This window comes from Fusarium oxysporum, chromosome I (genome assembly GCF_013085055.1).
Source record: "Fusarium oxysporum Fo47 chromosome I, complete sequence".
Classification (NCBI taxonomy): domain Eukaryota; kingdom Fungi; phylum Ascomycota; class Sordariomycetes; order Hypocreales; family Nectriaceae; genus Fusarium; species Fusarium oxysporum.
In genome coordinates, this window is record NC_072840.1 from 4,078,895 (window position 1) to 4,104,953 (window position 26,059).

The following is a 26,059-nucleotide window of genomic DNA, read 5'->3' on the forward strand; positions in this document are numbered from 1 at the left end:
ACCAATAGAAGCTTAGCTAAGGACATCAGTCATTGATCAGTAAAGTATCACAGAACAGACAGGTACGGGCTACAGATACGTCCATGTCGATACTGCTGCACTGGCACCCATATGTCGTCATATAAGAGTGAATTCTTTCAGGGTGCCAGCCAATACGGACTGCACTCTTGAACATCACTAATAAGTCCTTCTGTCATCAATAACGGCTCAACAGGGCAGAACATGCGTCACAAGCGTGCAGCAAGTCAAGCTAGAGGGATGTCGATCAAGACCCTGATTGTATGTACTGTATTTTCTTGAATCTTCTTCACAAGTTCCCTCTCGGTCCAATTCGCCTTCTGCTTTGTTGTTGCAGTTCGCCACTCATCTCTGATGAGCCCTGCAAGCCCACCTCATCAAGCATCCATTAGATCCGCGTGGGGGCCTTAATCAGCATCCACCCAAGCCACGCAAGAACCCAAACGAGGTCAAGGGCAAGAGAAAAAAAAAAAAGATCAACTGAAGTCAGGGCGGGGGCAGACGACGAAACCCACATCGTCGCTAAATAAACTCCTAGTGAAGCATGAGATCGTACCTATCACGAGCCCTGCAAAAGAAGAAAGGAAATTCGAGAGGCTAGAATCCCGCAATACGGGGCCACGGAGGTCAGAGATTGAGAGGGAAAAAGTCTCTTGATTCTCTGGCCCGCTCTTCGCGTGCCAAGGAAGTGTGACCTGCAGCAGAAAGAGGCCGAGTCCGGCAGTCCAGCCAGCAGCCAGTGTGTTCAAAGAAGCGTAGTCGGCGGCTGGAGAAAGACGTGGCCATTGAGGCAAGGTAAGCTCCCCAAGCTGCAGTCAGTGCTCGCAGTGCCGCGTCGAGAAAGGAAATCCTGCAGAGTAACTGAGGGCATCCGTGTCAATGATTCACGTAGAGCATCAAAGTCATACCAAGTCATTCGTTCGATTGGTGTCTGCACATTGTCAATCGGTAGAGGCCTGTGAACAAGCACTTGTTCTTCTACCTGATATGATACATTGACTCTCAAGGCCCAATTGACACCATCTGATGATGCAGCCGTAGAAACAGAAACCACTCCGAGTGTTTATCCATGACACCCAACGCCCATATTGCTTTCCTTCCATTCTTCCTGGTGCCTAGATCCCAGCAAGGTGTGCCAACCCCTATCTCGCCTCGTCTTGAATGTCAAAAAGAATGCATCACTTGATACCCATAGTATTAAATCCGCATTTGCACGGTTGACGTTGTTCACGTTTCGAAGGAATCGTATGTCATTACCAGCTTGGGCTGCCGTCAACTCATGCTGTAGGGCACGATTGCCTTGTCGATAATGGGCTGACGGCGCGACATTGTTTCGCTCTCAGGACCCCATTTTGACCGATATGATGCCTCCTTTGCCACGGCGCCATCGAAAGCCGCACGACACTCCGAGGGCAACAGGTCTTTGATCTCATCCGATACAGCACTCAATCCCTGGAAAGAAGCAAGGAAGTCTGGTGAACCTGCGGTACCGTCCACTGCAGACGCTGAAATGACACCCGCCGATGATGTCTCAAAGTATGTGTCTGCAACGAAGAAGTTGCGCGCCATCTTTGCAGGGACGGGGGGGAAGATGGCGCTGTCCGCGGTGGCTTGCTCGTCCTCTGGGGCGACCTGCTCAATGCGTGCTCGCGTCGGCTGCATTGTTGTTGGGTACTGCATCACATTCGTGTGAATGTCGTACACGCCGGCATTGTTAAGCTTTCTGATGGCATTGATGCCGGCATTGAAGGTGCTGTGCATTTGGCAGTTAGTATTGGGACAGGTCATGATGTCGCATGCCTACGGTTGAAAGTTTACGTACCTGGCTTCGCGGGCATGTTCCAGCATCCAATTCATGTCGTTGACATTTACCTTGCGTTTCTTTGACTCGATCTTGCCATTGGGAACCGGCACTGATGGTACGTTGGTGTGGTACACGGCACTGGCTCCGTGCCACGCAACGTACTGGTTCTTGTTGTATGGCTCCCCCTCGACGAAATGATCATCTGGGTCCGCAAGCTGGCCCTCGACGGCGCCATCAGCGCGAGCCTGGGCAACGTTGTAGTCGTCGATGATGCGCTTTCCGCCCACAATGATGCGCGCACCAAACTCGCGAAAGACCGATCGCGCCGTTACGATTCCTATGGAACGGCCCTTGTACGAGTGAGGGATGATGTCTCGCTCAATCATGTCCCGCTTCTCGTCGTCATCCACAATAATCTTGTAGAGTTTGCGATGCTTGGTGAAAAAAAGGTAGCTGTCCCTGAAGCCAACGCATCGAGCTGGTTCTGTAGAAAGCATGTAGAGCCTGTCCCCACGACCGGTAACCGTGAAAGTTCGGCATCGATAATCACGTCCGCCTTGGAGGTTGCCCAACTTGTCCACTTTAGTCTCGCCCTCTGGATCTTCGGGCAAGACGCACTCATCGTTTGCGATTTCGGCAACAGTTCCCTCCTGGTCGATAACTTGCTCGGCTTTGGGTGCAGCAGGACCTCCTTTACGACCACCCCTGCCTCGCCATCCACCTCTTCCTCGGCGTCGCGGGGTGTTGGCTTCGTCGGCGGGAACAGAAATCATGTTGTCCCAATCTGGAGGTCTGTTCTTAGGAGGACGACCAAGCCTCTTGCGACGGACCATGAGCTGAGGGGGGGGCGTAGGCTCCTTGACGGATTCGTCGTCCTTTTCAGCCGCGTCGGCTGCATCATCTTCATCTCCCGACTCTTCCTTTGGCTGGTGATCCTCGTCCTTCTCATCATCCGGGTCGGGCACCTGCTGTCGCTTGGAGCCCAGGGGACTGGTTCCGGCATCGGGCATAGGTTCATCTTCGAGGTCTGCGAACGACTTTGGCGTGCTCTCTGATTTGGCGCTTCGCGTCAGCTTCAAGCGAATCTTTCCACGGGGCGCCATTGTTGAGTTGCGATTTGCGCAATCACGCTGCGCGCCAGGAGAAAGTGTGTAGTAGGAAAAAAGGAAATGAAAACCACAAGAAGCGCCAGCAAATTAAGAAAGGGATTAAAGAAAATTATCAATAGAGTTAGGCGTGGAAATTGATTGTCTTTGTAGTTTGGTGGGTGTTGAAAGATTGTATGGATCTGGATGTTACAAGAGAGCAATCGCACTCACCTAGAGCAGCTGCAGCCCGCTTGGCGGCAGCGCGACCTGAACGTCTGCCTGCCATGTTTCGAAGGTTCGGGGTGCTCTGTTTCTCTTGCCAGAGCAAGTGGAGGCGGACGTCCACCCAAGGGAAATTACGAGCGAGAAGTAGTCTCAGTTTATCGAGTATCACAAAAACAAAAGAACTTGAACAAAAAAAAGGGGGTGGAAGGGGGGAATAAGGATCAAGAGGAAGGAGGGGGTTCGTTTTAGAGATGGAAAGAAGGAAGGAAAGACGGTTGCTGCGTAGCTACTGTCGCTTTCCTTGTCGGTTGGTTTACCCTCACGTTTATTTCGTTCCAAAAGAGGCTTGAGTACAGTTGAGCCACGGTTTAGACGCGACTGCACGAGCGAGCGCGTGATATGATTGGCCAAAGCTCAGGGTCTGTACAGTCTGATACCCGCCATACACTGTATCTATACACTGCCATTGATATATGTCAATATAAATACCTACCTACCTATGTAAATACTAGGTGTGATAGTGATCTTATATATATATCGAAACGACCTAAGATATAAAAATGGCCTGTTATAGTGAGATACTATGTATCACTGGAAACTCACATGAAAGTTACAAATACCATTAGGCATCTATTATCGTCGCATGCTATCACTACTCACATAGCATATAGAAGCCCAAAACCAATTGTCTTACACCATTTATCACATCATGGCCTGCAACCCTCTACATACTCGCTAGTCCCAGCCCCAATGTAAAGCATAGGCTTGCTTCATACCAATAACTCTGCTCGTTTACTACAAAGTATCCCATCCGCCATTGTTAATCTCCGCCTCCAACTTGCGGCTGATCAAGCTCGGTACCCCGTGGTTGAGCACCGTATTTCGTATCATGGAGTCATATCGTTTCTGGTTCAGGAAGAGCTGTCGCCCATGACGCAGCTGAGGATCCGTCTCTCCGTACTTGTCGATATAAGGCGCTGGCGTGAAGGATCCTGAAAGTCGGAAAAGGTATACCACCGAGCACTTGCGCACATTGAGGAACACTCCAATATTCCGTTGACACCTAAACCTTATTAGTATTCTGACCACAGTATAATAACTGACCATCACTTACTTGCGCATATGCTGCTGTGCACCGCCAATCTTGGTATGTTCTGTTCGTTCGGCAGAATTGTCCATCTTCTGGCAACATGTGCCTTGGCTGCAAGATAGTTCTCCGCAGAAAAGGCATATGACAGGATCTGTGAGCTCCTTTCCAGTGGTAGGGCATTTTCGTCTGGTAGCTTCCTCTATGAGCGCATCGTAATTCTTTGGTAATCCAATAAGTTCAAAGATTCCTGGGTGGCTCATCATTGCCGAGAGAGGAATCTCGCTATAGTCTCCAGGCCACATAACTTGATGCTTTACCCAACCAGATACTAGTACAGAAGTTGTCTGAGGCCAGCCACAAGCCGACGCGTTGTCTGTGATGGCAGCACACATCTCGTCAAATGTTGGAACCCGAAGAGCTTCAGTGAGGCGCTCCAGCTCATCAGCATCTGGCGAAGGCGAGACATGACTGTTGAAGTCTACGCCATACTTGACATACAGGAAAATGACACATTTCCGTAGGAAGGTGAGAGCATATTTCTTGGAAAAGGTATACCAGCTCTCTAGAGTGTCCACACCTGGTTGCTGGAAGCCACGGTTCTCGCCAAATTCAACGCCTTCAGGGAATTGGGCCGCATGGAAATCGACCCCAGTCTTCGTAACGCCGAGAGCAAAGTCTGCAAAATTGTTGATGGCCGGGTCCTGCGTATGACGGTTGGTGAGATTGCCAACCCAGTTAGCGACAGGAATATTGCGACCCATGTGATACACCAGCTTAACAAGCTCTGCCAGATAACAAAGTCGAAGAACGTGGGAAATTTCAGCTTTCTGGAGCGGCACTAAACCGTAGGAGCATTCCACTAAGAATAGGAACGAGTCCATGCTCAGCAGTGGAGGGTACACATCCAGAGGTCGGCGAGCATAAGGAGTTCCAGTACCAAAGTACCTCGACATAAACAGCTGACAGTGTTGCCGCTCGCTGTCCTTCCTGAATTCGGCCTCAATCTTGTTCTCGGCACCACCAGACTGCGCCCCAACAGCGATGTACGAAGATACAGTCTCTGATAGGACTCTGAGGTGCGACAAAATGTGTTCAGGGATCTTCTCCAGGAGTGTCATGCCTGGCTGGGCTTCAATGCCTCGCTGCTGGACTTCGATTGAAGAGATGGTGAAGCCCACAGACTTCACCAGTGTATCGCTGGCGCATAATTCACCAACGTTGTCGCCCTTAGCGTCAATGAGGTGGCTAGTACGAAGGCCGTTGACACGGAGTGTATTCCTCAGTCGGCGGTAGGCTGCTAATAGTTCGTTCATCAACTGGCTACCATCTGTGTTGTTGTTGGTAGTAGCGGGTTGAGGTTGCACCGGCTCAGGGGTAACCGAGTCAGAAAATGCGTAACTTGCGGGTGTGCCGACAGTTGACGAATGAGACTCGGCATCATCTCTTCCCCATGAGGTGTCGCTCGAAGCTTGGGCTGGGAGCAAGGACTCAACAAGGCTTCCTGGAAGACTTGGAGTAAACATGTCAGGCACAGTAGGCTCGTCCTCCCGTGCCTTACTTCCACCAATCCAGTAAGCAGATCCCATTTGCTTCTCGACAAATTCCTCGAATGTACCTTGAGACTGTAGGTAGCCTGGGTATGACTCGTCTATGCCCTTCCAGATAATGGGTACGAATGCATTGCCTAGGGCCTTACATAGAGGACAGACAAACTCATTGCGCTTAGTATCTTCTGGATGATGCCTGGCAATCTGATGCGTATGGCGGCGAACAGTCGCTTCATAGTAAACTTCAAAGCAGCGATAATGCATCATATGCCCGCAACCACTTGCCACAGGGCCTGATCGACAGACATTGGAAGGAAAACCCTTCCCGATTGTCTGTCTCTCCGCGAGAAAAGTTTCGCCTTGAGCGTTGATCTTTTCCACCATCTTGCGGTTTTCGTGAGCAATACCGAATGGTCGAACGTCCTCGGCCGATCGATCAAGACTGCATGGTGTTTGTGATGCCTCACGAACGAAATCAGGATCTTGGAAATCTGTCTGTCGGAGGATGCGGCTTTCGTTGAAGTGAGCAAAAGTTCCGTAGAGATGACGATCGTCCGGCTCCTCCTGACACAGGATGCAAGTTCCCACTGGGTACTTCCAGTTGTGTTTTCGGTCCTCAGTTTGCTCAGCATCGCCTTCTTCGCCCTCATCTTCATCAATATCACTGCCCCAGTCAAAGGAAGCCTGGTTTTCCATGAAGCTCTTCTGCTGCTGTTGGAATTGCGCCATGACCTTGGCTTGGCGACTCAGAGCTGCCTTCTTTCTTCTCTCACGCTCTTCCTCAGCAGATGTGTTTGCTGGTGAGGCGGTGCTTATACGGTCTACGGAAGCACCCAGGTTCACATACGCTGTCTCAAAGGTGCGAGGACGTTTCTGGCGCAGACGCTTCAGAACGAGCGCGATTTTGGGATGAACTGCCTTGAACTCGTCCTTGGTTGACATCATATTCAGCAGAGACACGATTGTCCTTGAACTGTGGGCTTCAGGCATAAAGTTACTGCGGCCAAACTTTGTGAGGGCGATGTAGACAAAGGACTTTGGTGATTCTTCGCTCATGTCATCGTCACTCGACTTGTCCTCGAGAATGGCGATGAGCATAAGATGCAAGACAACCTGGAGAAATGTTTCCAGTCGAGTAAAAGGAACGGAGGGAGTAAACTTGCCGGCCACCAGGGGGTAGAGGAGTGAGTAGTAGACGACTTGAGCAAACATGCCGGTACTCGTGAAAGCGCCCAAGTCCTCAAACATGCCCGAAGGGACTGGTCGGGCCTTGGGCTCGTATACGATTTCTTCAGCATTCTTTCCTGTTCGCTTCGCCATCTTCTTTCGGTAAGCCAGCTCCGACTCCTCACGCTGGTTCTTGTTGTAGTGAGCGATATAAGGGTCAATCTCCTCAATGTACTCGGGTCGAAGTTCGAAAGTACCAACATCGGAGACACCCTCTGGTGGTTTGAAAGTGGCCATCTCATCAAGCACTCGGTGGAAGTCTTCTTGCTCTTGATACTTCTCAGGCAATTTGTTACAGATCTCGTTGAAAGATAGCGGCTTGAAACACAATACATGAGTAATGTCGCGGCGCATGGCCAAGAGCCTGGATTTGGTCTCATCCTCTGAAGATATTAAAGAGGTCCGGTCGCTGAGCAAGACGATGAGAAGATGAATCATATCTTCAACAACATCAAGGTGCTGAGCATCATCCTGAGCTTCAGATTTGAGCTCGAATAAGCCCTTGACCCAGCTTTCCATTCCAAAGCGGTCTATAATCGAGGCCAGTACTCGGCTGGGGTTACAAATCACCAAAGCAGTCTGAAGTAGAAAGATATCCCGATGATGAGATACATCTCGTTGACCGACACCCCGATACGTGCTGGCTTGGTGTCGCAGGCTGATTCCATTGCGAACCCACATGTTGGCTTTGATCTGGGCAAGCCAAGCGCAAACACGGAGAGGGAAGTCGAAAGATGCGATGAGATAATCCTCTGCGTTGTAATTCTTTCGCGGCACTTGAGGCCTTCCCATCAGTCTTGGTTTAGATTTGAGCTCCTGTTGAGTAAAGCTCAGAAGGTTCCGCATTGTTGACACAGGAAGAGATCGGCCACACTCAATGAGCCAGGACAGCGTGTAGTGTAGGGCATGGTGGAAACTGATTGCGTCCTTCTCGACAACGAACTTGACGACATCATACGATGAAGATTCGCCATCGAACTCAAAATCACTTAATGTCTTGAACTGCACCTCGTCTTTGATTTCACCTTGCTTAAATCGATGACGTTCGGCGCCGATAGAGTTCAAGATGACCGTCTTGGTGGTGAAGCGAATTGCTTGTTGGAGGTAGTGGAACTCGTCTGGGGGGCAGTTGCGGAACGCCTCAGCAAGGTTTCGTGCTTGCAGGTTGATCTGCCTGGTTACAAGGGATGCTGTAATCCAGGAGTCGGCCTCGTATTCCACATGTTCGACCACAGCCCTGACATTCGGCCCAATACATTGATGAAGCTTGACAAGGTCAAGGAACTGCATGAGGTAGCGGGGCTCGCATCTAACGCGTTCCTGGACATGAGGGGCGCCGAAAAGATACTTCAGGTCTTGGTAAAAGTGATACATGCGTCTGTTAGTTACCGACCCGCTTTCGAAGCCTAAGACTGCATCAGGGGACACATCCCAAGGATGTCCAACTTGACGGGTTGTCAAGAAGGTGTATAGGATTGCCAACAAGCTGGTCATAAAGTTTCCGCGTTCGACAACTTCTGCAGTGATTGATGGGGTGGTGAGCATTTGAAGAGAAAGATTGATGATGGAGTGATCTGGCTCTCGGTCTCCAACCAGGTAAAGCTGAGCCAGGATTGTGTAAAGACTGGCGAATCTGAGGGCCAGTACTCTCTTGAATTCGGGAATAGTCACAACCGTAGAGATGTACAAAGCTCGAAGGTCGTTTCTCACCTTCTTCCACATCCGCAAATCGAACAGCAATAGCCAGTCAAGGCGAACACGACGGAAGACATCCTCAGCTGGAGGCACGTTCTCACGCTGTGTATAAACGGCAGGTGTCTCGATCCAATAACGCCCAGGTCTAGGAACTAACTTCTCGGTCTTACCAGGAGTTTTGGGAATTTCCGCGTTCGCCTTTGCGTAAATTGAAGGAGCGATTAGGGGCTCCGCTGTATCCGAGTCGGATGGTGTTGCTTCTCTGTCCCTGGCTCTAGCTGGAGCCTCAGATTGTGTCTGGGCTTGACCCTGACCCTGAGACTGAGCTTGAGCAGGAGGAGGCGGTGGAGGCGGTGGATAGCCTGCCATTGTTGCTTCGTCTTCTTCCAAAGCCTGGTCGTTGTCTCTCCAATTCATTCCAAGGTCTCCAACGTCTCCGCGGGCATCGACCATCATGACGTCGTCATCCTCATCCTCGTCTCCTCCAGCCACTGAGCTGGAAGGAGAATGTTGACCTTGATCGTCCATGTCTGCATCCGCATCTTCTTCGTCCTCTCCATCATCGTCGGAGTCGTCGTCAATTTCTATCTGAACGCCGGTACCGGTGTTGGCTGCAGCTTGCAAGGCCAGAATGAACCTAGCATTCATGCCATCAAAGCGGCGTCTGCTGTCGACAATCTGATCATCCTCCTCCTCGTCGTCAATCAGACCCATCGTATGAGTCGCTTGGCTCCCTTGACGCCAAGGGTTCATTACCTGTTCACAGACTGTGCGTCGGAGAATGCTGTTGTCGTGGCCGACAGAGCAACCAGAAATATCACTCAACCACTCAACAAGGGCGCCGCACATTTGTTCGCGGAAAGTGTCTCTTGCAGACCGAATCGTGACTGTAACTCTGATGGCCTCCATTATGGCTGCCATCTCCAAGAGTCGCTTCACGTCGGGCATATACGTCAGGATACTTCGTCCAATAGCATCAGTCTCCCAGGCATTCTCTGCAGCCAGCTTACGGCTTTTTCGACAAGCGCGGGCGACCTGGTCTTGAACTTCTTGAACCGTATGTTTCTCGTCATTCCAAAGAATCAGGGCGAATTCTGTACATGGCTCGGCATCGGGACCGTAATATTTCGAGGAGAGGCGTGATGACTGTTCATCTTCAAGAATCGATTCTTGTGTCTTGGCCTGTCGCAGCTGTTCTGGGGAGCATGAGATGACGTCGCAGATGTAGTCGAAAACACGGCCGATGGTCATCTGTAGATTCGTGACAAGATCCTCAGGCAGACCGGCTGCCTCTTTTCCCTTTCCCTTGTCTGTGCCTCCCTGAACGTGAGAGTGAATGGTGCAGAACAGAGGCGTTCGCCATGCCTCATCATCTCCACAGTCACAGCAACCACTATTTCCTACTGATATGTGGATTCGAACCATGTGCCCTGTATGGTCGGTCGAGTCGAAGCATCGGGCGCATAGGCAGCAAGTTTCGTCGGTACCACAGGTGCGGCACATGTACGATGCCTCACCAGGTTTGAAGATGTGCCCACATCGCTTCCCCCGCGCTGCCTCAGTATACTCTGCTCCCTCAACTGCGCCTTGAGAGTCGCTCAGCTTGAGGGTCTCTCCGATTTTACCGTCCGGAAAGAGCAATCGCATGTATTCACTGTTTCCTCCAGCGAGAGACCAGAAGAGGCTGGTAAGCAGCTCGCGTGAAGCATCTTCGGTGAAGCGGTAGTTGAAGCGGGAGGGCAGGTCGGCCAAGAACTGGCAGAGCTGTTGCTCCTGGGTCGACATAGATTGGGCCATGGTCAAACCAACCTCATCGTAGCATTTGTTGTGTGAGATGAAAAGAGAAGATGGAAAAGAGAGAAAAGCACAAACGATGTCGATTGCGGTGTCGGCGATGTCGTCAGGTCGATTATTGATAGGCAATACCGAAGTGGGGGTCCGCAAATATTGGAGAAAGGTTTGGTGGAACAGTGCTCTGCGGATAAAGACGTCAGCGATTTGAACAGTGTAGAAGTAGAAAAGTAGCTGATTTACCTATGGTAGCCCAGTAAAAAGACACAAAATCCAAAAGTGGCCGTGAATTTGGTTGTTACTAATGTCAGATTGCGTAACTTTCAAACCATCAAGTTGATGACAGCTTAAATATCTGCGTTTTGCTACCCACTACCTACCTGTTGCCTTGCATCCTGGGGCTGAATCACAGTGAGGTTCTGGCGCAGTCACCGAGGGGCAATACCTGCCAATCCAGCCCAATCCACTGCACCGCGCATGTATGAATGAATTGCCGAAGCAGTTCCAGCTGGAGCTCTTTAGGTACCTACAGTCACATTCACAAGCAAAAACGAATTGCCGTTACCACCTCACTCTTAACAGTAAAAGTCTGATCATACATGTGCGTTGTGTTTATGTCCATAAATCCATGTTATATAACATACGAACAGTTAGCAGTGGTTATGGCTATTACCGGTTCTAGCAATCAACAAATGGAAATAATGCATGAACATAGGTAGGTAAAGAGATGTCGTGTGTGTAATCAAGCCTCTAATCCTCTTCTAATTTGTACACGGCAAGTGGCACAGAATCGATTCCTCGCCTCGCTCGGCCCGTTGCTCCATGATCAGGTCCATGTCCTTGTCAGCCTCTTTATTCCTCATCCTCATCGCCGCCCTCGAGGAACTTATGTCGGATATCCTTCCATTGTCGCTGCAAGTCCGTTAGCATCTGTCTCTCGCCAATTTCGGGTTCTCATCGCACGTACGCCTCGGTTGTTGTTGTCCCAGACCTTGTCCATAACGTTGTTGAAGCCACTGTATCATAATCAGCGTCCTGTCCCCGTTGGTCCGAAGTCGTGTGCGGGCAGTCCTTACATCTCCCAGGCGAAGCCAGCAGTGAAAACGGTGGCGAGCATCAGGTAGTTGGTGGAGAAGAGGCTCCTGTAGAAAAAACCCGCATTAGTCTGGGTGATCGATTATCGTGTCGTCGGCGTCGTCGTTACTTGCCTGTAGAGTGTATTGGCGAGGGCCTGTGACGATGCGCGATTAGCCATTGCGGTCAGCGAGGGGAGTCTCGGAGTAGCCTCTGCCTTACCATTTTGATAGATGAGCGCAATTGAGCGTCTGTAACACGGCTAAGAGTCGGTGGTGGACGTCTGCGACGATCGATTGTGAGGCTTCAGTTGAAGGATGGAGAGGTTCTAGAGATTGTCAGGCCAGGAAATTCGCGAAGTTCCGGGGACAGCTTTACCTCGCCTGTGATTGGTCGGCTGAACCTGATATCCCGAGCCCCGGTTTAATCGGGACGGAACTCACTTTCAACAACCATCTCTCACTTCATCGATGGGAATAATTGTCAAGGAGGATCATTTGCTGCTAACATTTAATGCTTTCTTGCATGAACACACTATAAATACAGCCGCACAGGCCCTATCTTCAGTCAACTTGGCCCAATGCTCAAACGGGGTTGGATTTATGATATCAACTACTATGTTGCTGGACTCGCGGACCCCTGATGGAGCTCATGACGCGAAGTGGTGGCCGTACAAATTCATCGTCAGAATCCAGCGACTTGTCAACCATCAAGTCTTCAGCGGGAGGTGAAATCCATCTTCTGTGGAGGAAGCCTGGGAGACACGCAGCAATCCACTCATCGGGACAGAGTCTGATTAGTGCACCCCACGGAACAGAGATGGCACCTAGGCCGATTGATAGTCCCCATTCTTTACCGTTCAAGCGAACAATCTCAAAGGCATCACTACCTACGAAAATGATGAGGACTTGGCCTCCAATCATGATGAGGTTGATAATGATGAAGAAAACATTGTGATGGAGACCTTCAAAGATGTTGAGCTTGTTATCCAACCGACGGTTGCTAAAATCTTGGTTAGTGAAGCATCACTTATCAAAGCTTCGGGACATACTTGATTTCGTTGAAAATTTGCAACCAGACAAATGTGTTGAAGACGAGTGTCTTGAGCTGCTTGGTATCATGTTCGGAGTCTCGGTACCAGCCTAAAAGGGTCTTTCCACCAAAATTCAACACGAATGTGATAACAAGTTGACAAATAGCCTGTCCTATGATCATCTTGGCCATTCTCAATGTAATGAGCGGCGCCGACTTTCGATCTGGCTTCCGGTCAAGGACACTCCTCGTAGGGGGGTCTGTGGCCAATGCAAGGGCTGCAAAGGTGTCCATGATCAAATTGACCCAAAGGAGTTGAACAGCGTTGAGAACAGATTCCTGCTTGCTGCTTGCAACAGCTGAGGCAAATGTCAATACCACGGCTGTAATGTTGACAGTCAGTTGGAACTACCATCATCTGATCAGCTAAGCTTCATGGTTACCGTATATTCAAGCTTACCTGAAGGAACTTTTTGACAGAATCATTAACGGCACGACCCCACATCAAGCCCTTGACAATGGAAGCAAAGCTGCAAGTCATCAGTAGTGTCCTGCTGTGGTATACGAATCGCTCACTTACTTGTCATCAAGAAGGATAATCGACGATGCTTCCTTAGCCACTTCTGTTCCAGCAATGCCCATGGAGAATCCAATGTCTGCCATCTTCAAAGCTGGCGCGTCATTCGTTCCATCACCTGTCACTGCCACTGTTTCCCCGAGATCTTTAAGGGTACGGACCAGGATCCGTTTATCCTCGGGGCTTGAGCGGGCCAGAACCTGAAGATGTCTCACCTTTTGTTTGAGCTCTTCAGGTGGAAGTCTTCGAAATTCGGGGCCTTCCATCGCGATGCCACCTTCATCAGGACGGAAAATACCACATTCGGAGGCAATAGCAGAGGCTGTTTGGATATTGTCACCGGTTACCATTCTTACAAAGACGCCAGCCCGGCGACAGTCCTCAAGAGCACTGATTACAGTCGGTCGCAGCGGGTCTTTGATACCGTAGATTCCAACCAGCGTCATATCTTGGTGCACAGCATTGAAGTCTGCGTATTGCGGGTTATCTGGGGAGACAGCTCCCTCAGGTGGCCAAGATTCGAAGTCGCGATATGATGACCCGATGGTTCGGAGAGTCTGTCCTGCATAGGAGCTAATGATCATACCGATCATGTCTCGATCGGCTTCATTCAGGGGAACCGACATCGTTTCCCCCTGCGACACATTTTCGAGACACTTGGTGCACTTTTCCAGCATTATCTCAGAAGCGCCCTTTGCGTATACGCGATACTTTCCACTGGGCAGCTTAACAATTACAGCACTGTACTTGTTCTTGCTATCAAAAGGCACTGTCTGCACGATATTGGCAGACGATCGTATCTCTTGGATTGGCCCAGCTCCCAGATGGTCTCGGCAATAGGTAAGTAAAGCAACCTCAGTCTTAGAACCGACGAATGTCTTCTGACCATCCTGGTCACCTTCGAAGGCCGTTGAGTTGAGCACATTGGACTGGATGAGTAGAGTCTTGACTTGTTGACTTAGTCCATTCACGAAGTCGGCGTCTGGGACATTGGGTACAGTGAAAGCCTTCCGTTCGATGAACAAGGACTTGTCCATTGGCGGATCAGTACCGCCGAAACTGGTTGTTTTACCAAGTGTGGCGGCAACTACCGTCATTTTATTCTGGGTAAGTGTCCCGGTTTTATCAGAGCAAACAGTCGTGGCATTTCCCATCGTCTCGCAGGCCTTGAGGATTCGAACGAGATTGTTGTCGCGGAGCATCTTGACAGTCGCAAAGCTCAGTGCCAGTGTGACTGCCAAGGGTAATCCTTCGGGGACAGCCACTACAACAACAGTGACTGATACGATGAAAATCTTCATGAATTCTTGACCCTTCTCAGAGGGAGATCCGCGGTTGTTTGGAAGCTGAGCACAGAACTTGATGAAGAGCACGACGAATAACAATAGCGCGGCGCCAGCACCTACTTTGGCGATCCAATCTGCCAAGATGTTAAGCTTCTTCTGCAGAGGTGTGTCTTCCTGTTCGGTGCGGAGGGCCATTGAGATTCGGCCATAGCTGGAATTGACACCCACAGCAGTCACAAGAAATGTTCCATTGCCCTCATTGACCTTGCTTCCTGAGATGATGAAAGGATCGAGCTTCTCTGCCTCCTTGGTGTCGAGTTTCTGGATTGCATCGAAAACATCTGCTGCTGGTGTCTTTCGGAGCAGATCCGACTCTCCAGTAGCTGAGGACTCATCACACTTGACGGCGCTGCCTTGAATAAAGATGCCATCTACTGGTACGATATCTCCCGTGGCAAGATGCATGACATCCCCGACCATTACGTCGTTGATGGATATCTCTTGGGACTTCCCTGAACGAATAACATTGACCATACGATCATTGGTTTTCTTGGTGAGTCGAGTGAACTGTCGCTGCATATGCCAATCGTTGATTGTACCGACCAGCACAACAATACTGCCCGCTCCTGTTAGTGTTGCAAGTCTTGGCGTGTCTGGAGCATTTACTTACACGATAGCAACGATGATTGCGACACCTTCAACCCATTCAACTTTGGGTTCCCCTTTTTTATGCTCACCTCCAAAGGTTTGGTAAAGGCCTAGAGCTAGTGATATAATCGCCGCAATGGTCAAGAGAATGAGAACTTTGTCGTTATAGGTAGTCCAGGCAATCTCCAAGAGGGATTTTGTCTTCTTATCAGGAAGGCGATTGTCTCTGAAGATCTTTTTTCGATCACAGAATATCCCAGTAGGGTTGGGGTCCTCAGGAGGAGGAATATGAACTGCTGCTTCAGCATTACTCTCCGGTATTGCATCGCCGGCCGTCCCATGTTTTGGTGTTCCTTTTGGCGCAACTTCGTGGAATGCGACCTCTCCATCCACTGTGGACTCGTCGGTACTGAGGCCAGCATTGCGATCTGTATGCAGTCCCTTCTCCATACCATCAATTCCCCCAAGAGCATAAAAGGCGTTGAGGCTCTTGGGATTGAGCAACTTAGAAAGCTGGCCTGGACTGAAAGCAAATTTGCTTTGCTCAGTTCTGAACATGTCCTCATTGCCTGGGTCTGGAGTCAATGCATCTGAAGTGTCTAGTAGGCTGTATTTGGTGGCAACATGGTCATTTTCAGGGAATTTGGTTTCCTGCGATATATCAGGAGCTGCCATCTTGGCGATGGTGGCGAGTGTTGGAGCTTCAAGATCGAGATTGATAATCGACTAACTCCTGAGAAAGCCTTGGCAGCTAGTTAATAGGGTAGTATAAAAGCAGAACAAGAATGCCACGATTAAGAGGCCTCCTTTTATGTTGTGAGTGAAGTTTGGTTCTTAAGTCTCTGAAGAGGGGAAGGGCAAGAAAAGCAAGTTACCGACTTAGACAATGACACAGACGGAAGCACTTGCCAGTGATTGGTACATTGTGTAAGGCAGATTGTAATGAGACCGGTGGGACATTGTTGAGTTCATATAAGGTATGCAACAGCGGTTAGATACATGATTAGTACTTGTTGAAGCAAAATAATCCACGATTCATCCTTGTTGTGACAAGGCATCTGTTGGATGCTGGTTACTAGCCTTACCTTACCTTACCTATTCTTGGTGCGCTGGCCCAAGAGTAAAGGACTTCCGTACGCAATGGCGCACTGCTAATATCCCTTACTAGGAACAAGATGTTAAGCTTTAAGTAGGTCGTTCCTTGACGTTCAGATGTGTAAGTAATATCAGGAGTTCATTTCAACCAGAAACACAGACACGTGGTATGTGAATGAGACCGCTTCGCGTAAACAACAATCACATACATCCAATTAATGACACTCAAAGGACGATAAAGCTAGTTGATCATAGGTCAAGTCTTCGGTAGTGATACGCAAACAAAGATGGAACACTTGGGAGAAAGTCTCGAATATCAAACTCCAAACACGAAGTGGCATAAAAAATACCTAGCAAAACAATATGCCTAATAAGCACACAATCTGGTTCAAACAACCTTATTTTTGATGTGACCAACACAGCACTGCTTACACTTCTAGCGGAGGCGAGTCTTGACCTGTATCTGTCCTGTCACAAGCAAAGTCGTGCGAGAGGCTGCCATTAGGCGTAATTCCGTAGGTTCTCAACCTGCCACGACCTATGCATGAGGCAGCCAGTGACTGATTGCAGTGATTTGACAGGGGCCAAATATGTGAAAGTCATTCTCGTTATGCAAGAAGCCTTGGTCAACGCTCATCAAATAACGGTGTGTTAATCTTAAGCTGTGGCAGCACACCATTTCCATTCACAGGGGGGTCTAGCCATGTACAGCATGTGGCTTTTTGCACTCCGAATGGGCTACGTAGGACGTGAAGATCCTTCCATTCTCTTTGTGGTCTTACATGATAACCAGCCAGACCATCCAGAACTATCAACATACCCTCAGAGTTCAGCAAAGCTTTTCATGATGTGGCGAGACACGTTCGAGAAGAAAGCTGAGGAATAAGAAAATTAGGAAGTGAGGCTGCGTAGGCACTCTTCAGATACGACAGGTCAGAGGATTTATGTCGCTTACACCAGGGCACATCTGCAACGTGGGCATACGTCCTTTTATCGTTTTACACGAGGAAAGGTTGAAACAAGGCACCCTGCAGGGCATCAAGCTCGAAACATCTACCAATGAGAGGGCCCCAGCTCAAATAAGCTCAGTTAGCAGGGATACTCCCTTGTTGCTTGTGTCCAGTACTACTTAACAGCTTGGCTCCCACAGCCCTGGCCGAAATTTCCCCAACAGGACACAGGCGTGCTTGGGCAAATGTGATCATGGGTTGGCACACAATCGAGGCAACATGATGAAACACAATTACGATGCATAAATCATGCAATGGTACTCAATCAAGGCTGCATCTGTGCATAATCCTGTATCCTCCCAGATGTAGCCACATGCATGTGGCGCTGTTTGCTTTCAGCCACTCGCAGCCCCTCCTCTATCTTGACCCCTCCAAGCCGAGTTCCAGCTCTCAACCTGCTTCGGTACCTGCCGAGCAGATTTCAAACCCTGTTCGCCTGCGACAACGTCCAGCGTCGGACTCAGGCGCTCTCTTGAATTGAATTGGTTCTCCCTCCGCTCCATCTCTTTTTCGCAATGCCTTCGCAGCCTTCGAACGCGGGTATTGTCACCGACGAGAACAGTGGTGACCGAGAGATCCCGCAGTCTGTCCGCGCAGATGGCAGTACCCGGAAAGCTATCAAAATTCGTCCGGGATACCGCCCTCCCGAGGATGTCGAAGTCTACAAGAACCGCACTGCCGAGGCCTTTCGCGAGCGCGGTAAGAAGATTGGCATCCCAGGTGCCACGGGCTTGGAGGAAGAGAGCTCCGAACAAAGCTCGGCTGCAAGCAACAAGAACGCCAAGCGTCGTGAGGCTCGGAAAAAGGCAAAGGCTGCAGAGGGTGATGCTCCAGCCCCTGCGGAAGAGACCAAGCCCGAGGAAGTCAATCCCGAAGTTGAGCGCGAGAAAAAGGCCCGAAATCTTAAGAAGAAGTTGAAGCAGGCTAAGGACCTCAAGAACAAGAAGGAAGGTGGTGAGGCTCTACTCCCCGAGCAAATCGCAAAGGTCATCAAAATCAACGAACTCATTAGAGAGTTGGATGCACTCGGTTTCGACGCTGAGGGTGAGCCCAAGAAGGCGACCACTGACGATGAGGGTGAAAAGAAGGACTGAGACAGTTTATGCGACTTCGACTCGAAAATTATCACTGCAAGTCAAGGTGCTTCGAACAGCCGCTGGTACATCCAGGGCTGCGTTTCTGGGTAAACTACTTCTCACCAGGACATTATGACCTTTGATGCCAAGTCGGATGACGAAGATACATATTTTTGTGACCTATGCCCAACTCAACATCATCAGCAAGCCGTCTCCAGCTATTTAAGGGATCATTTAGCCAATTTCTTGGTACTTGCCATCACTTGGGTGTATTCTGGCCCTTCATTTTGAAATCGGCACACCTTCTGCTCTTCCCGACACCTTGTCCATCTTTAGGACGAACGAGCAATAGGCACGATGCGCTATGCGCGCAAAGCTTAAGGCTGGGTCGGGGTGTACCAAAAATTATGTTTCTGAGTAAATTAGATATATAATGAGAGCTACGAAATTCCTCAATATGCTATCGTCTTTGAGGTCGGAAAATCGGCCACTACCTAGGGGAAATGCTGAAGGTATTTGCATCCACAAATGCCATGCAGGTGGCGAGTGACCTGATATGTAGGAACCTGTACCTATGCGTGCTAACTGTACCATGTCTTCCTATATCTCAGTAGCACGTCTGCTTTCCGGTATACCTTAGTGCAACAGTGTAGGTTGCTGCTCATATGCAGGGTAGTGACGATGGCCACATGATGGTTTGTTGCATCAAACTTTGAGAAGTATTGCCGTTCATGATGCACCATGACCTAGCCACGTCCTACATGCAAAGAATCAATGAGAGGTGCATTCGCTTCGATAGCCAAATGCAATATATATTTATAAAAAAAAATACAGCATCGTTGTCTCTATTCAGGCACCACTGTTCCAAGAACCGACTGAGTGACGCAGGGTAGGTAATAAAGCTCTGACAAAATAATCAAAATACGATGGTAGGGTGGTATGCCACAAATAGTGAACAGTTTAGGCTCACCAGTGGACTCAATGGTATTTTAATAGGTATGCATTATACTTGAGAAAAAAGAAGATGCAGGTAAAATAGCCGAATAAATCGAGATCTATCACACTCTGTGCATTGTCACACTGTAGACATTCAGAGATTGAGCCACGCTTTACTTTGTTTTCTTCAACTACCTAAGCTGGATGAGATACGTCAGGTAACTAGGGAGCTTTGCGCGTAGCATATGCCGAGATTCTGCCGGTGCAGCTCGAGCCCGCTAGTGGAAGGCTCCAGCTGGTGAGGTAAGCTCTCTATCTCCCATGAGCAACCACCATCACCATCCAAACACCTTTCCGTCAACATAAACCGAGCTTTCGATACCCGACAGACGACGCCCAAGACCGACGAATTGTCAAGAAAGAAGAAACATTAACAATATACAACTCACGAAAATAGGATCGGAATAAAGTTATTCACAATGTCTGCCGAAGACGAGCGCCAGGCTGCCCTTAACTCCTACCGCACGAAACTCATGGAGTCGCGAGAATGGGAGGCAAAGCTCAAGAATCTACGTTTAGAAATCAAGGACATGCAGCGAGAGTTTGACAAGACCGAGGACAACATCAAGGCGCTACAGAGTGTGGGACAGATCATCGGCGAGGTACTGAAACAGCTTGATGACGAACGATGTGAGGGCGAACAACATGTGGACTCGTACAAGATGGACGCATACTAACGGTTATACTCGCAGTTATCGTCAAGGCCTCATCGGGACCACGATATGTTGTCGGATGCAGATCAAAGGTCGACAAGGTCAAGCTCAAGCAAGGTACCCGCGTTGCTCTCGACATGACGACACTCACCATCATGCGAATGCTTCCCCGCGAAGTCGACCCCTTGGTGTACAACATGTCCCTGGAGGACCCAGGACAAGTCAGCTTTGCTGGTATCGGTGGATTGAACGATCAGATTCGAGAGCTTAGAGAAGTCATTGAGCTTCCCCTCAAGAACCCCGAACTGTTCCTCCGAGTAGGCATCAAACCTCCCAAGGGTGTCCTGTTGTATGGTCCTCCCGGAACTGGAAAAACTCTACTGGCACGAGCAGTTGCTAGCAGTCTAGAGACCAACTTCTTGAAGGGTATGGGTCACCCGCTGATCTTATTACATGAGTGGTAGCACTGACAGTAAACTAGTTGTTTCTTCCGCTATTGTTGATAAATATATTGGAGAATCTGCAAGACTGATCCGTGAGATGTTTGGCTATGCCAAGGAGCATGAGCCTTGCATCATTTTCATGGACGAAATTGATGCCATTGGCGGTCGTCGTTTCTCCGAGGGCACCAGTGCTGATCGTGAAATTCAACGAACACTCATGGAGTTGCTCAACCAGCTGGATGGTTTCGACTATCTGGGCAAAACCAAGATCATCATGGCAACCAACCGACCTGACACATTGGACCCTGCGCTTCTTCGTGCTGGTCGACTGGACCGAAAGATTGAGATTCCTCTGCCTAACGAGGTCGGACGTCTCGAGATTCTCAAGATTCACTCACAAAGCGTGGTAGTCGATGGAGACCTTGATTTCGAAAGTGTGGTGAAGATGAGTGACGGGCTCAACGGTGCTGATTTGCGAAATGTGGTTACTGAAGCGTAAGTTTTCATCCCCACACAGTAAAGCAAAAGAATTTGAGCTTAATGAATCTGACATGCATACAGCGGTCTATTTGCTATCAAGGATTACCGAGACTCGATCAATCAGGACGATTTCAACAAGGCTGTTCGCAAGGTCGCAGAATCCAAGAAGTTGGAGGGCAAGCTTGAGTACCAGAAGCTGTAAGCGGCGGAAGGGTGTGTCATGCCAGACCAAGATGGATAGATATAACAGCGGAAAGGTGCATGGAAACCCAAGGACGATGGAAGTTGATGGGTCCAGCGTTGCTAGGTAATCCGTGTAAGACTGTACAATAGAGTCAGGGCAAACAGCGATAGATTAGCTCAGCCCTAGAAGCAGGAATGTACATGGCGTCCAGGAAAAGCAGGAAAGTTTCTTGCGACTATCACAATACATGTTTGACGAACGTGAGATTCATATGCCAATGCCTGCAACGTAAGCAGCCAGATCCTTTGCCACGAGTTGTGTCGCAAGGTGTTGATACAATTGGTGAGAGGCTAAAGATGCCATGAAACCACCACCTTGACTGGCAAGGCTGATTCTTCTGAGTGAGACTGTCGGTTGGCCAAAGTAGGCTCAGGAGGGAGTAAGATTATGGAATTATGCAAGATGAGGTCTGTTATACCACTAGTAGTAGTAAGCAAGTAGTCAAGATGAACGGCTGAAGTGAGGTCGCGTCAAGAACACCGGGATAAGGGAGCTTATGGCATCTTCAAGTTTAGGGCTGAGGGGCATTTTCAGCTTGGCGTTTTTGGTTCTACAAAAGGCGACTTTTTTCTGATAATGTGCTATAGATCGTACTATAGATTTTTAATTTTCAACACTCTTTTTTCTTGGTTGTTAGTGCTGAAGAAAGGACAGATAGATACTTGGTGCAAAAGGATTCCTTCTCACACAAACAAACAGCCACAGCAACAGGACTGACCAGGGTTCACCTTAAGCACCATCCTTTAATGATGACAGTGGGAACTTGCCCTGCTCAGCGGGGACGCTGTTAGGCCAACGTGGCTGATGTCAGAGAGCTGGATGGTCTGTTTCTACAGCTCACCCTTGAAGAAGAGCGAGCGTAATCTCTATAGAACCCAAGCCTGAGGATAACGGCAAGGCTAAAATGGAGAGAGGCATGGAGTTGATATCTTTAACATGGGGGTCTCAGTTTTGGGGGAAGATGACGTATATAACGAGATGCTAACAATAGCAACGCATATATTGGTTAAGGTCCGGAACTAGTTAATCGACAACTCAACCGACGGCGGAAGGCGAACCAAGAGAAACAAGACCGAAAACAAGATTGATAGGAATGAATGCTGCGGAGAAAAACATGGGCTAGAATACATCGAGAAGAAGAAAAACAAGCCAAGAAGCCCGCTTGCACTTGAGATGGGAAACAACGCCGACCGGAACGGAGTTGGCGCTAGTTAGAACGGGTTGCTATTCTTAGTGAGATTGATTTTTTTGGTTGGGGCGATTGAGGCTGTGAAATCTTAAGTGAACCCAAGCGAACTGATTCAACTTCGAATCGACACAGGCACAAACACAAGGTATTGGATGAGAGACCCACGACCTAGGGACGATCCATCTGATGCTAACTTTGCTAAGACCATCAATGCATCACTGCCCAGGTACCCATGATTACAGAACCCCCCCCAGAGAAAGTCAGTGTCAGCTATGTACTTGTTGTTGTAGTGATATTATCTATCTGTTGATCTTCAATTGCATAGACGCCATATGTTTCAGAGTCATCACCGTGGGAAGCATAAGCTTCAGGATTTTAAAAAAACGACGGGCGAATTCAGGGGTACGCATTGCATGTCTGCATATGCACCCCTCCACAGCAAGAGATGCAGGGGATTTACCAATGCCGACTGGTAGCTTCCGCAGTCTAACACTGAGTGAGTGACTGAGAGTCCCTGAGACCTTGGCTAGGCCGGGAGTCAATACGAACGAACAAAGGCGCGAGTGGGGGAGACATTTCTCGTATGGAGGCGCAGATCTCTCGCTTCACGATAACGCTGCCGTTTCTCTTTCTGGCTTCTAAGTGGTAGGATGAAGAACGAGTTGGAACGAGCTGCAAGTTTCCGCTCTTCTGTTGGTGTTGACAAGGCTCGGGCTAGTCGGGAACCCCGTGAGGCTGGTTTAGGTGTGCTGTAGGTCTAGGTGAGGGTGGAGGCGGAGGAGTGGTGGATGACGATGTTTGTGGTGGGTTTGCAGATATGATAAGTGACAAACAACTAACCCAGTGCATACAGATGGTAACATCAGAAAAGATCGTGGTTCGACTTAAAAAGAGTGCGGTGAAAGAGAGAATGCTACCTTTTACCAAAAGTTACTTCCCGCACCAAGTACAAGAGACAAAGTTCATAAGCAGATTAGCTTTGTAGATCAGGAACTTGCCTTTGGGACGTCGCTATAGTTAATGGGATTGTGAGATTATTGTTAGTTCCATATATCTTAGGTACACCTGTACATGCGGCTCGGCGAGATGCGTTGCCATGACGAAGGTAGAGAGGTAAACGGGACCTAAGCTTCACGATCTAACTTGAACTGTGACAGACCTGGAGTTGCACCAGGGTGTTCAGGCACCGCCTTCCAGGCCCTGGAATCATTACAGCGCGGGCTAGATCCAGCGAGGCAAACAGCGATCGGTATTCTTAGAACTTCGATACGTAGTTGTTGCAGATTATTACGAGTCTGAGCGTAAGGCATTGGAAAGCAACCAGAGGCGGACGAAGCCTTGGTGTGGTTTTTGGTCTTGGACCCTTATGCAACCATTAGCCACGGCTGACAATGGCTTCCATTCTGTTCCAGCTAACGTCTCAACAGCCGCGAGCTACTGCCACGTTTACGATAACAGATGCCGTGTAACAGGATCAATTGGTCATCTGTTGGTTCAGCTGTATGATGATGGCAGGTCATCAACTGTAGACCAAGGTCAGGTAGTCAACTCAAAACGCCTGATGGTGCGGTATCCCTGAACCATCTCAAACTGCGAACCGCCCCTCACAGTTCAGGGTTGTTATCGATATGTATGTAGGTATTCTCATGATATTCCTCTGTTACCGCTCCCATGTCTTGCCCACTTCCCGCCAGTTCGTTCGTTCCTCAACATCTGTAAATTGTCCGTAAAGAGACCAGCGAGCAGATAAAAACACCTACAGACCAGACCAAACCAAAAACATGGAATCTCTCACCCCTGTCTGGGCCCTGTCGAAAATACCCCCGCTACTGTCATCCTCAACCCCACTCTGCCCACCAGGACAGCAAGCTGCCTGCATGCAGAACAAAAGTGAATGAGAGACCTTGCTGAGTTGCAGGTCACTTTTCAGCGAGAACTATAGAGGAGTATACCTAAGCATTAGGGAGCTTAGCCTCCATGCTCACCTCACTGAGGTGCGGGCCAGGGACTCCACACCATGGGAAGCTGGGACCATCCTCTACGGAGACCGCTCTGCCCGCCTTTCGCCTTCACCCAATGTTGTAAGGCAAGTTGACTGACTTACTGGAGCTCAAACGACTACATATCTCTTTGACCGGCATAAGCCGTCCACGAAGTCACGACAGGGGCGGGGGGCCAATCAAAATGACCGTGACGACCGGTACCTCTATACACACCTAAATTAACGTGTGATAGAAGTACCAACAGTCAGCATTGTTACAAATCGCTACATCACACACTTTGCAGCCGTACCTAGTCTGCCGACCTCGCGCATTTCCTGATATAACCTCGAGATGACCTCCTTTTTTTGCCCTTTTAGAGGGTCGAGGCTGCCCTTGCCGCAAGCCTTTACAAGCAAGGCAATAAGAAGAGCTATTTCTGCCTCTATAGACATGATTAATATCTCTTTGTAGGTGATTTTGCCGTACTTCTGTATTGTCAGTGTCTTCCTCCTTCCCTGTACGGTATCTCTTCCTTATGCCGCTATCAGTGCCGTACTTGTTGAAAATGGCGTTATAAACAGCCTCTTTCCAGTCTCGAAGCGTGCTATAGGGCTTCCAATGAGGCTGCCGGGTCTTCTTCTGCAAAATGAAGCTATTCGCAAGTGCAACGTCAAGGAGGAAAGACCAAAGCAACGCCTGCCAAGGACCGCGCCGGAAACGGTGCTGATATGAGGTATAGGATCTTATCTGATCGCCGCGGTCCACGTGATTCATTTCATCGTTATACTGGGCGGCAACAGAAGGAATAGGGATTATCCTAGCCTGATCTCCGTTGAAGACCTCCTTCAGGCGTTGTGCCTCTGCCTTCGTGCCTCTTTTGGCGGGCAATTTCCTCTCTTTTGGTGTGCGGTTGAGAGGGGCTGCGCTGTGCATAGTTGAAAGGAAGAGCACCACAGAGCTATCCTTCCAAGCGATTTGAAGGACCTAGAGGGAAGGAAAAGAGACAAATTAGTAAGGAAAATACAGGTAAAGTTGTCTATACCTGTTTATCCTTCGTCGGGATCAAATACACCTTGTTATATAGCAAAGGCTTGCCGTCAGGAAGCTTCCCGGTCTCTTTTATCTGCTTCATCACGGTGGTGATGCCGCAATTAGGGCGTGCTGTGCCTGTGGCCCCGTATCCAAGCTGCCGAAGGAGGCGGAAGAGCTGCGGTGATGAGAAGAGGTTATCTGTAAAGACGTGATATGTCGCTGTTGACAGCCTTTGCAATAGGTGAACCACGACGCTCTGTGTATTGCTAAGAGGGATCTCAGTCCGTAGCTTTCCCTTCTTGCCGTACGGCATCGGTACCTCTAGCTTGACTGTTACAGGCATAACTGGCGATGCCTTCACATGCCAAAGCCACTGCAGAAAGTAGCCCTGTTGCGCAATAACCCATACTTTAAAGCCTACCGGCGTGGGCTTTCCCTTGACAAGCGTTGTCTCTTTTGATCTGCCTGTAAACGGCACCATACACTCATCTACAGTCAGATTAGTCCCTGGAAGATAGAGCTTGATAGACACCCTTTGTATATGTTCAGACCACTCTTCAGCCGCTTGGAAGGTCTTTGGAAGATTCCTCTCATCGCTCACATCGAGATTGGTGTGATCAAAGGTGCGGAAATACCGTGTGATCAGCTCGAACTTCTGTAACGGCATGAACTTTGTAAATGGATGAAGGGGGCGCTGATCTCCTAGGCTAGGGGCCTTCCAATGGTCCTCGAGGGATATTTCCCTATGAATTCCTAG

At 49.3% G+C, this 26,059-nt stretch overlaps 4 protein-coding genes across 4 annotated transcripts; 2 read left to right on the forward strand and 2 right to left on the reverse strand.

The window, feature by feature from the left end:
- Positions 1-1,290: 1,290 nt before the first annotated feature.
- On the reverse strand, positions 1,291-2,925 carry FOBCDRAFT_123382 (chromatin remodelling complex Rsc7/Swp82 subunit-domain-containing protein; the record flags this gene model as incomplete). Its single annotated transcript, XM_031182615.2, has 2 exons — positions 1,291-1,771; positions 1,841-2,925. The coding sequence occupies 2 exons, from the start codon at positions 2,923-2,925 to the stop codon at positions 1,291-1,293; spliced, it is 1,566 nt and encodes a 521-aa protein (XP_031043383.2).
- Positions 2,926-3,662: 737 nt separating this feature from the next.
- FOBCDRAFT_247023 (uncharacterized protein) lies at positions 3,663-15,890 on the reverse strand. Its single transcript, XM_059610792.1, has 12 exons — positions 15,192-15,890; positions 13,172-15,080; positions 13,052-13,121; positions 12,611-12,999; positions 12,176-12,561; positions 11,782-11,887; positions 11,562-11,627; positions 11,453-11,501; positions 10,931-11,011; positions 10,866-10,886; positions 4,250-10,728; positions 3,663-4,198 (listed from the first exon to the last, which is right to left on the reverse strand). The coding sequence occupies exons 1-12, from the start codon at positions 15,775-15,777 to the stop codon at positions 3,931-3,933; spliced, it is 10,410 nt and encodes a 3,469-aa protein (XP_059466602.1). The 5' UTR covers positions 15,778-15,890; the 3' UTR covers positions 3,663-3,930.
- A 1,706-nt stretch (positions 15,891-17,596) lies between these two features.
- FOBCDRAFT_6187 (uncharacterized protein) lies at positions 17,597-18,383 on the forward strand. The gene has a single exon (XM_031182621.3). It carries the CDS (start codon positions 17,723-17,725, stop codon positions 18,299-18,301), a length of 579 nt encoding a protein of 192 aa, XP_031043389.2. The 5' UTR covers positions 17,597-17,722; the 3' UTR covers positions 18,302-18,383.
- Positions 18,384-19,541: 1,158 nt separating this feature from the next.
- On the forward strand, positions 19,542-21,320 carry FOBCDRAFT_6191 (26S proteasome regulatory complex, ATPase RPT4). The gene is made up of 4 exons (XM_031182622.3): positions 19,542-19,909; positions 19,972-20,358; positions 20,414-20,870; positions 20,937-21,320. The coding sequence occupies exons 1-4, from the start codon at positions 19,699-19,701 to the stop codon at positions 21,055-21,057; spliced, it is 1,176 nt and encodes a 391-aa protein (XP_031043390.1). The 5' UTR covers positions 19,542-19,698; the 3' UTR covers positions 21,058-21,320.
- The last annotated feature ends 4,739 nt before the right edge of the window (positions 21,321-26,059 follow it).

Bases quoted from the DNA above. Each gene is read 5' to 3' on its own strand.
- FOBCDRAFT_6187 (XM_031182621.3), top strand. From the start codon at position 17,723: ATGCCTTCGCAGCCTTCGAACGCGGGTATTGTCACCGACGAGAACAGT.
- FOBCDRAFT_6191 (XM_031182622.3), top strand. From the start codon at position 19,699: ATGTCTGCCGAAGACGAGCGCCAGGCTGCCCTTAACTCCTACCGCACG. The intron at 20,359-20,413 runs GTATGGGTCACC...ACAGTAAACTAG, and splicing joins AGAGACCAACTTCTTGAAGG to TTGTTTCTTCCGCTATTGTT. The intron at 20,871-20,936 runs GTAAGTTTTCAT...ACATGCATACAG, and splicing joins CGAAATGTGGTTACTGAAGC to CGGTCTATTTGCTATCAAGG.
- FOBCDRAFT_247023 (XM_059610792.1), bottom strand. From the start codon at position 15,777: ATGGCAGCTCCTGATATATCGCAGGAAACCAAATTCCCTGAAAATGAC. The intron at 15,081-15,191 runs GTGAGCATAAAA...CAACACTAACAG, and splicing joins CCTTTACCAAACCTTTGGAG to GAGCGGGCAGTATTGTTGTG. The intron at 13,000-13,051 runs GTAAGCTTGAAT...AGATGATGGTAG, and splicing joins CTGTCAAAAAGTTCCTTCAG to TTCCAACTGACTGTCAACAT.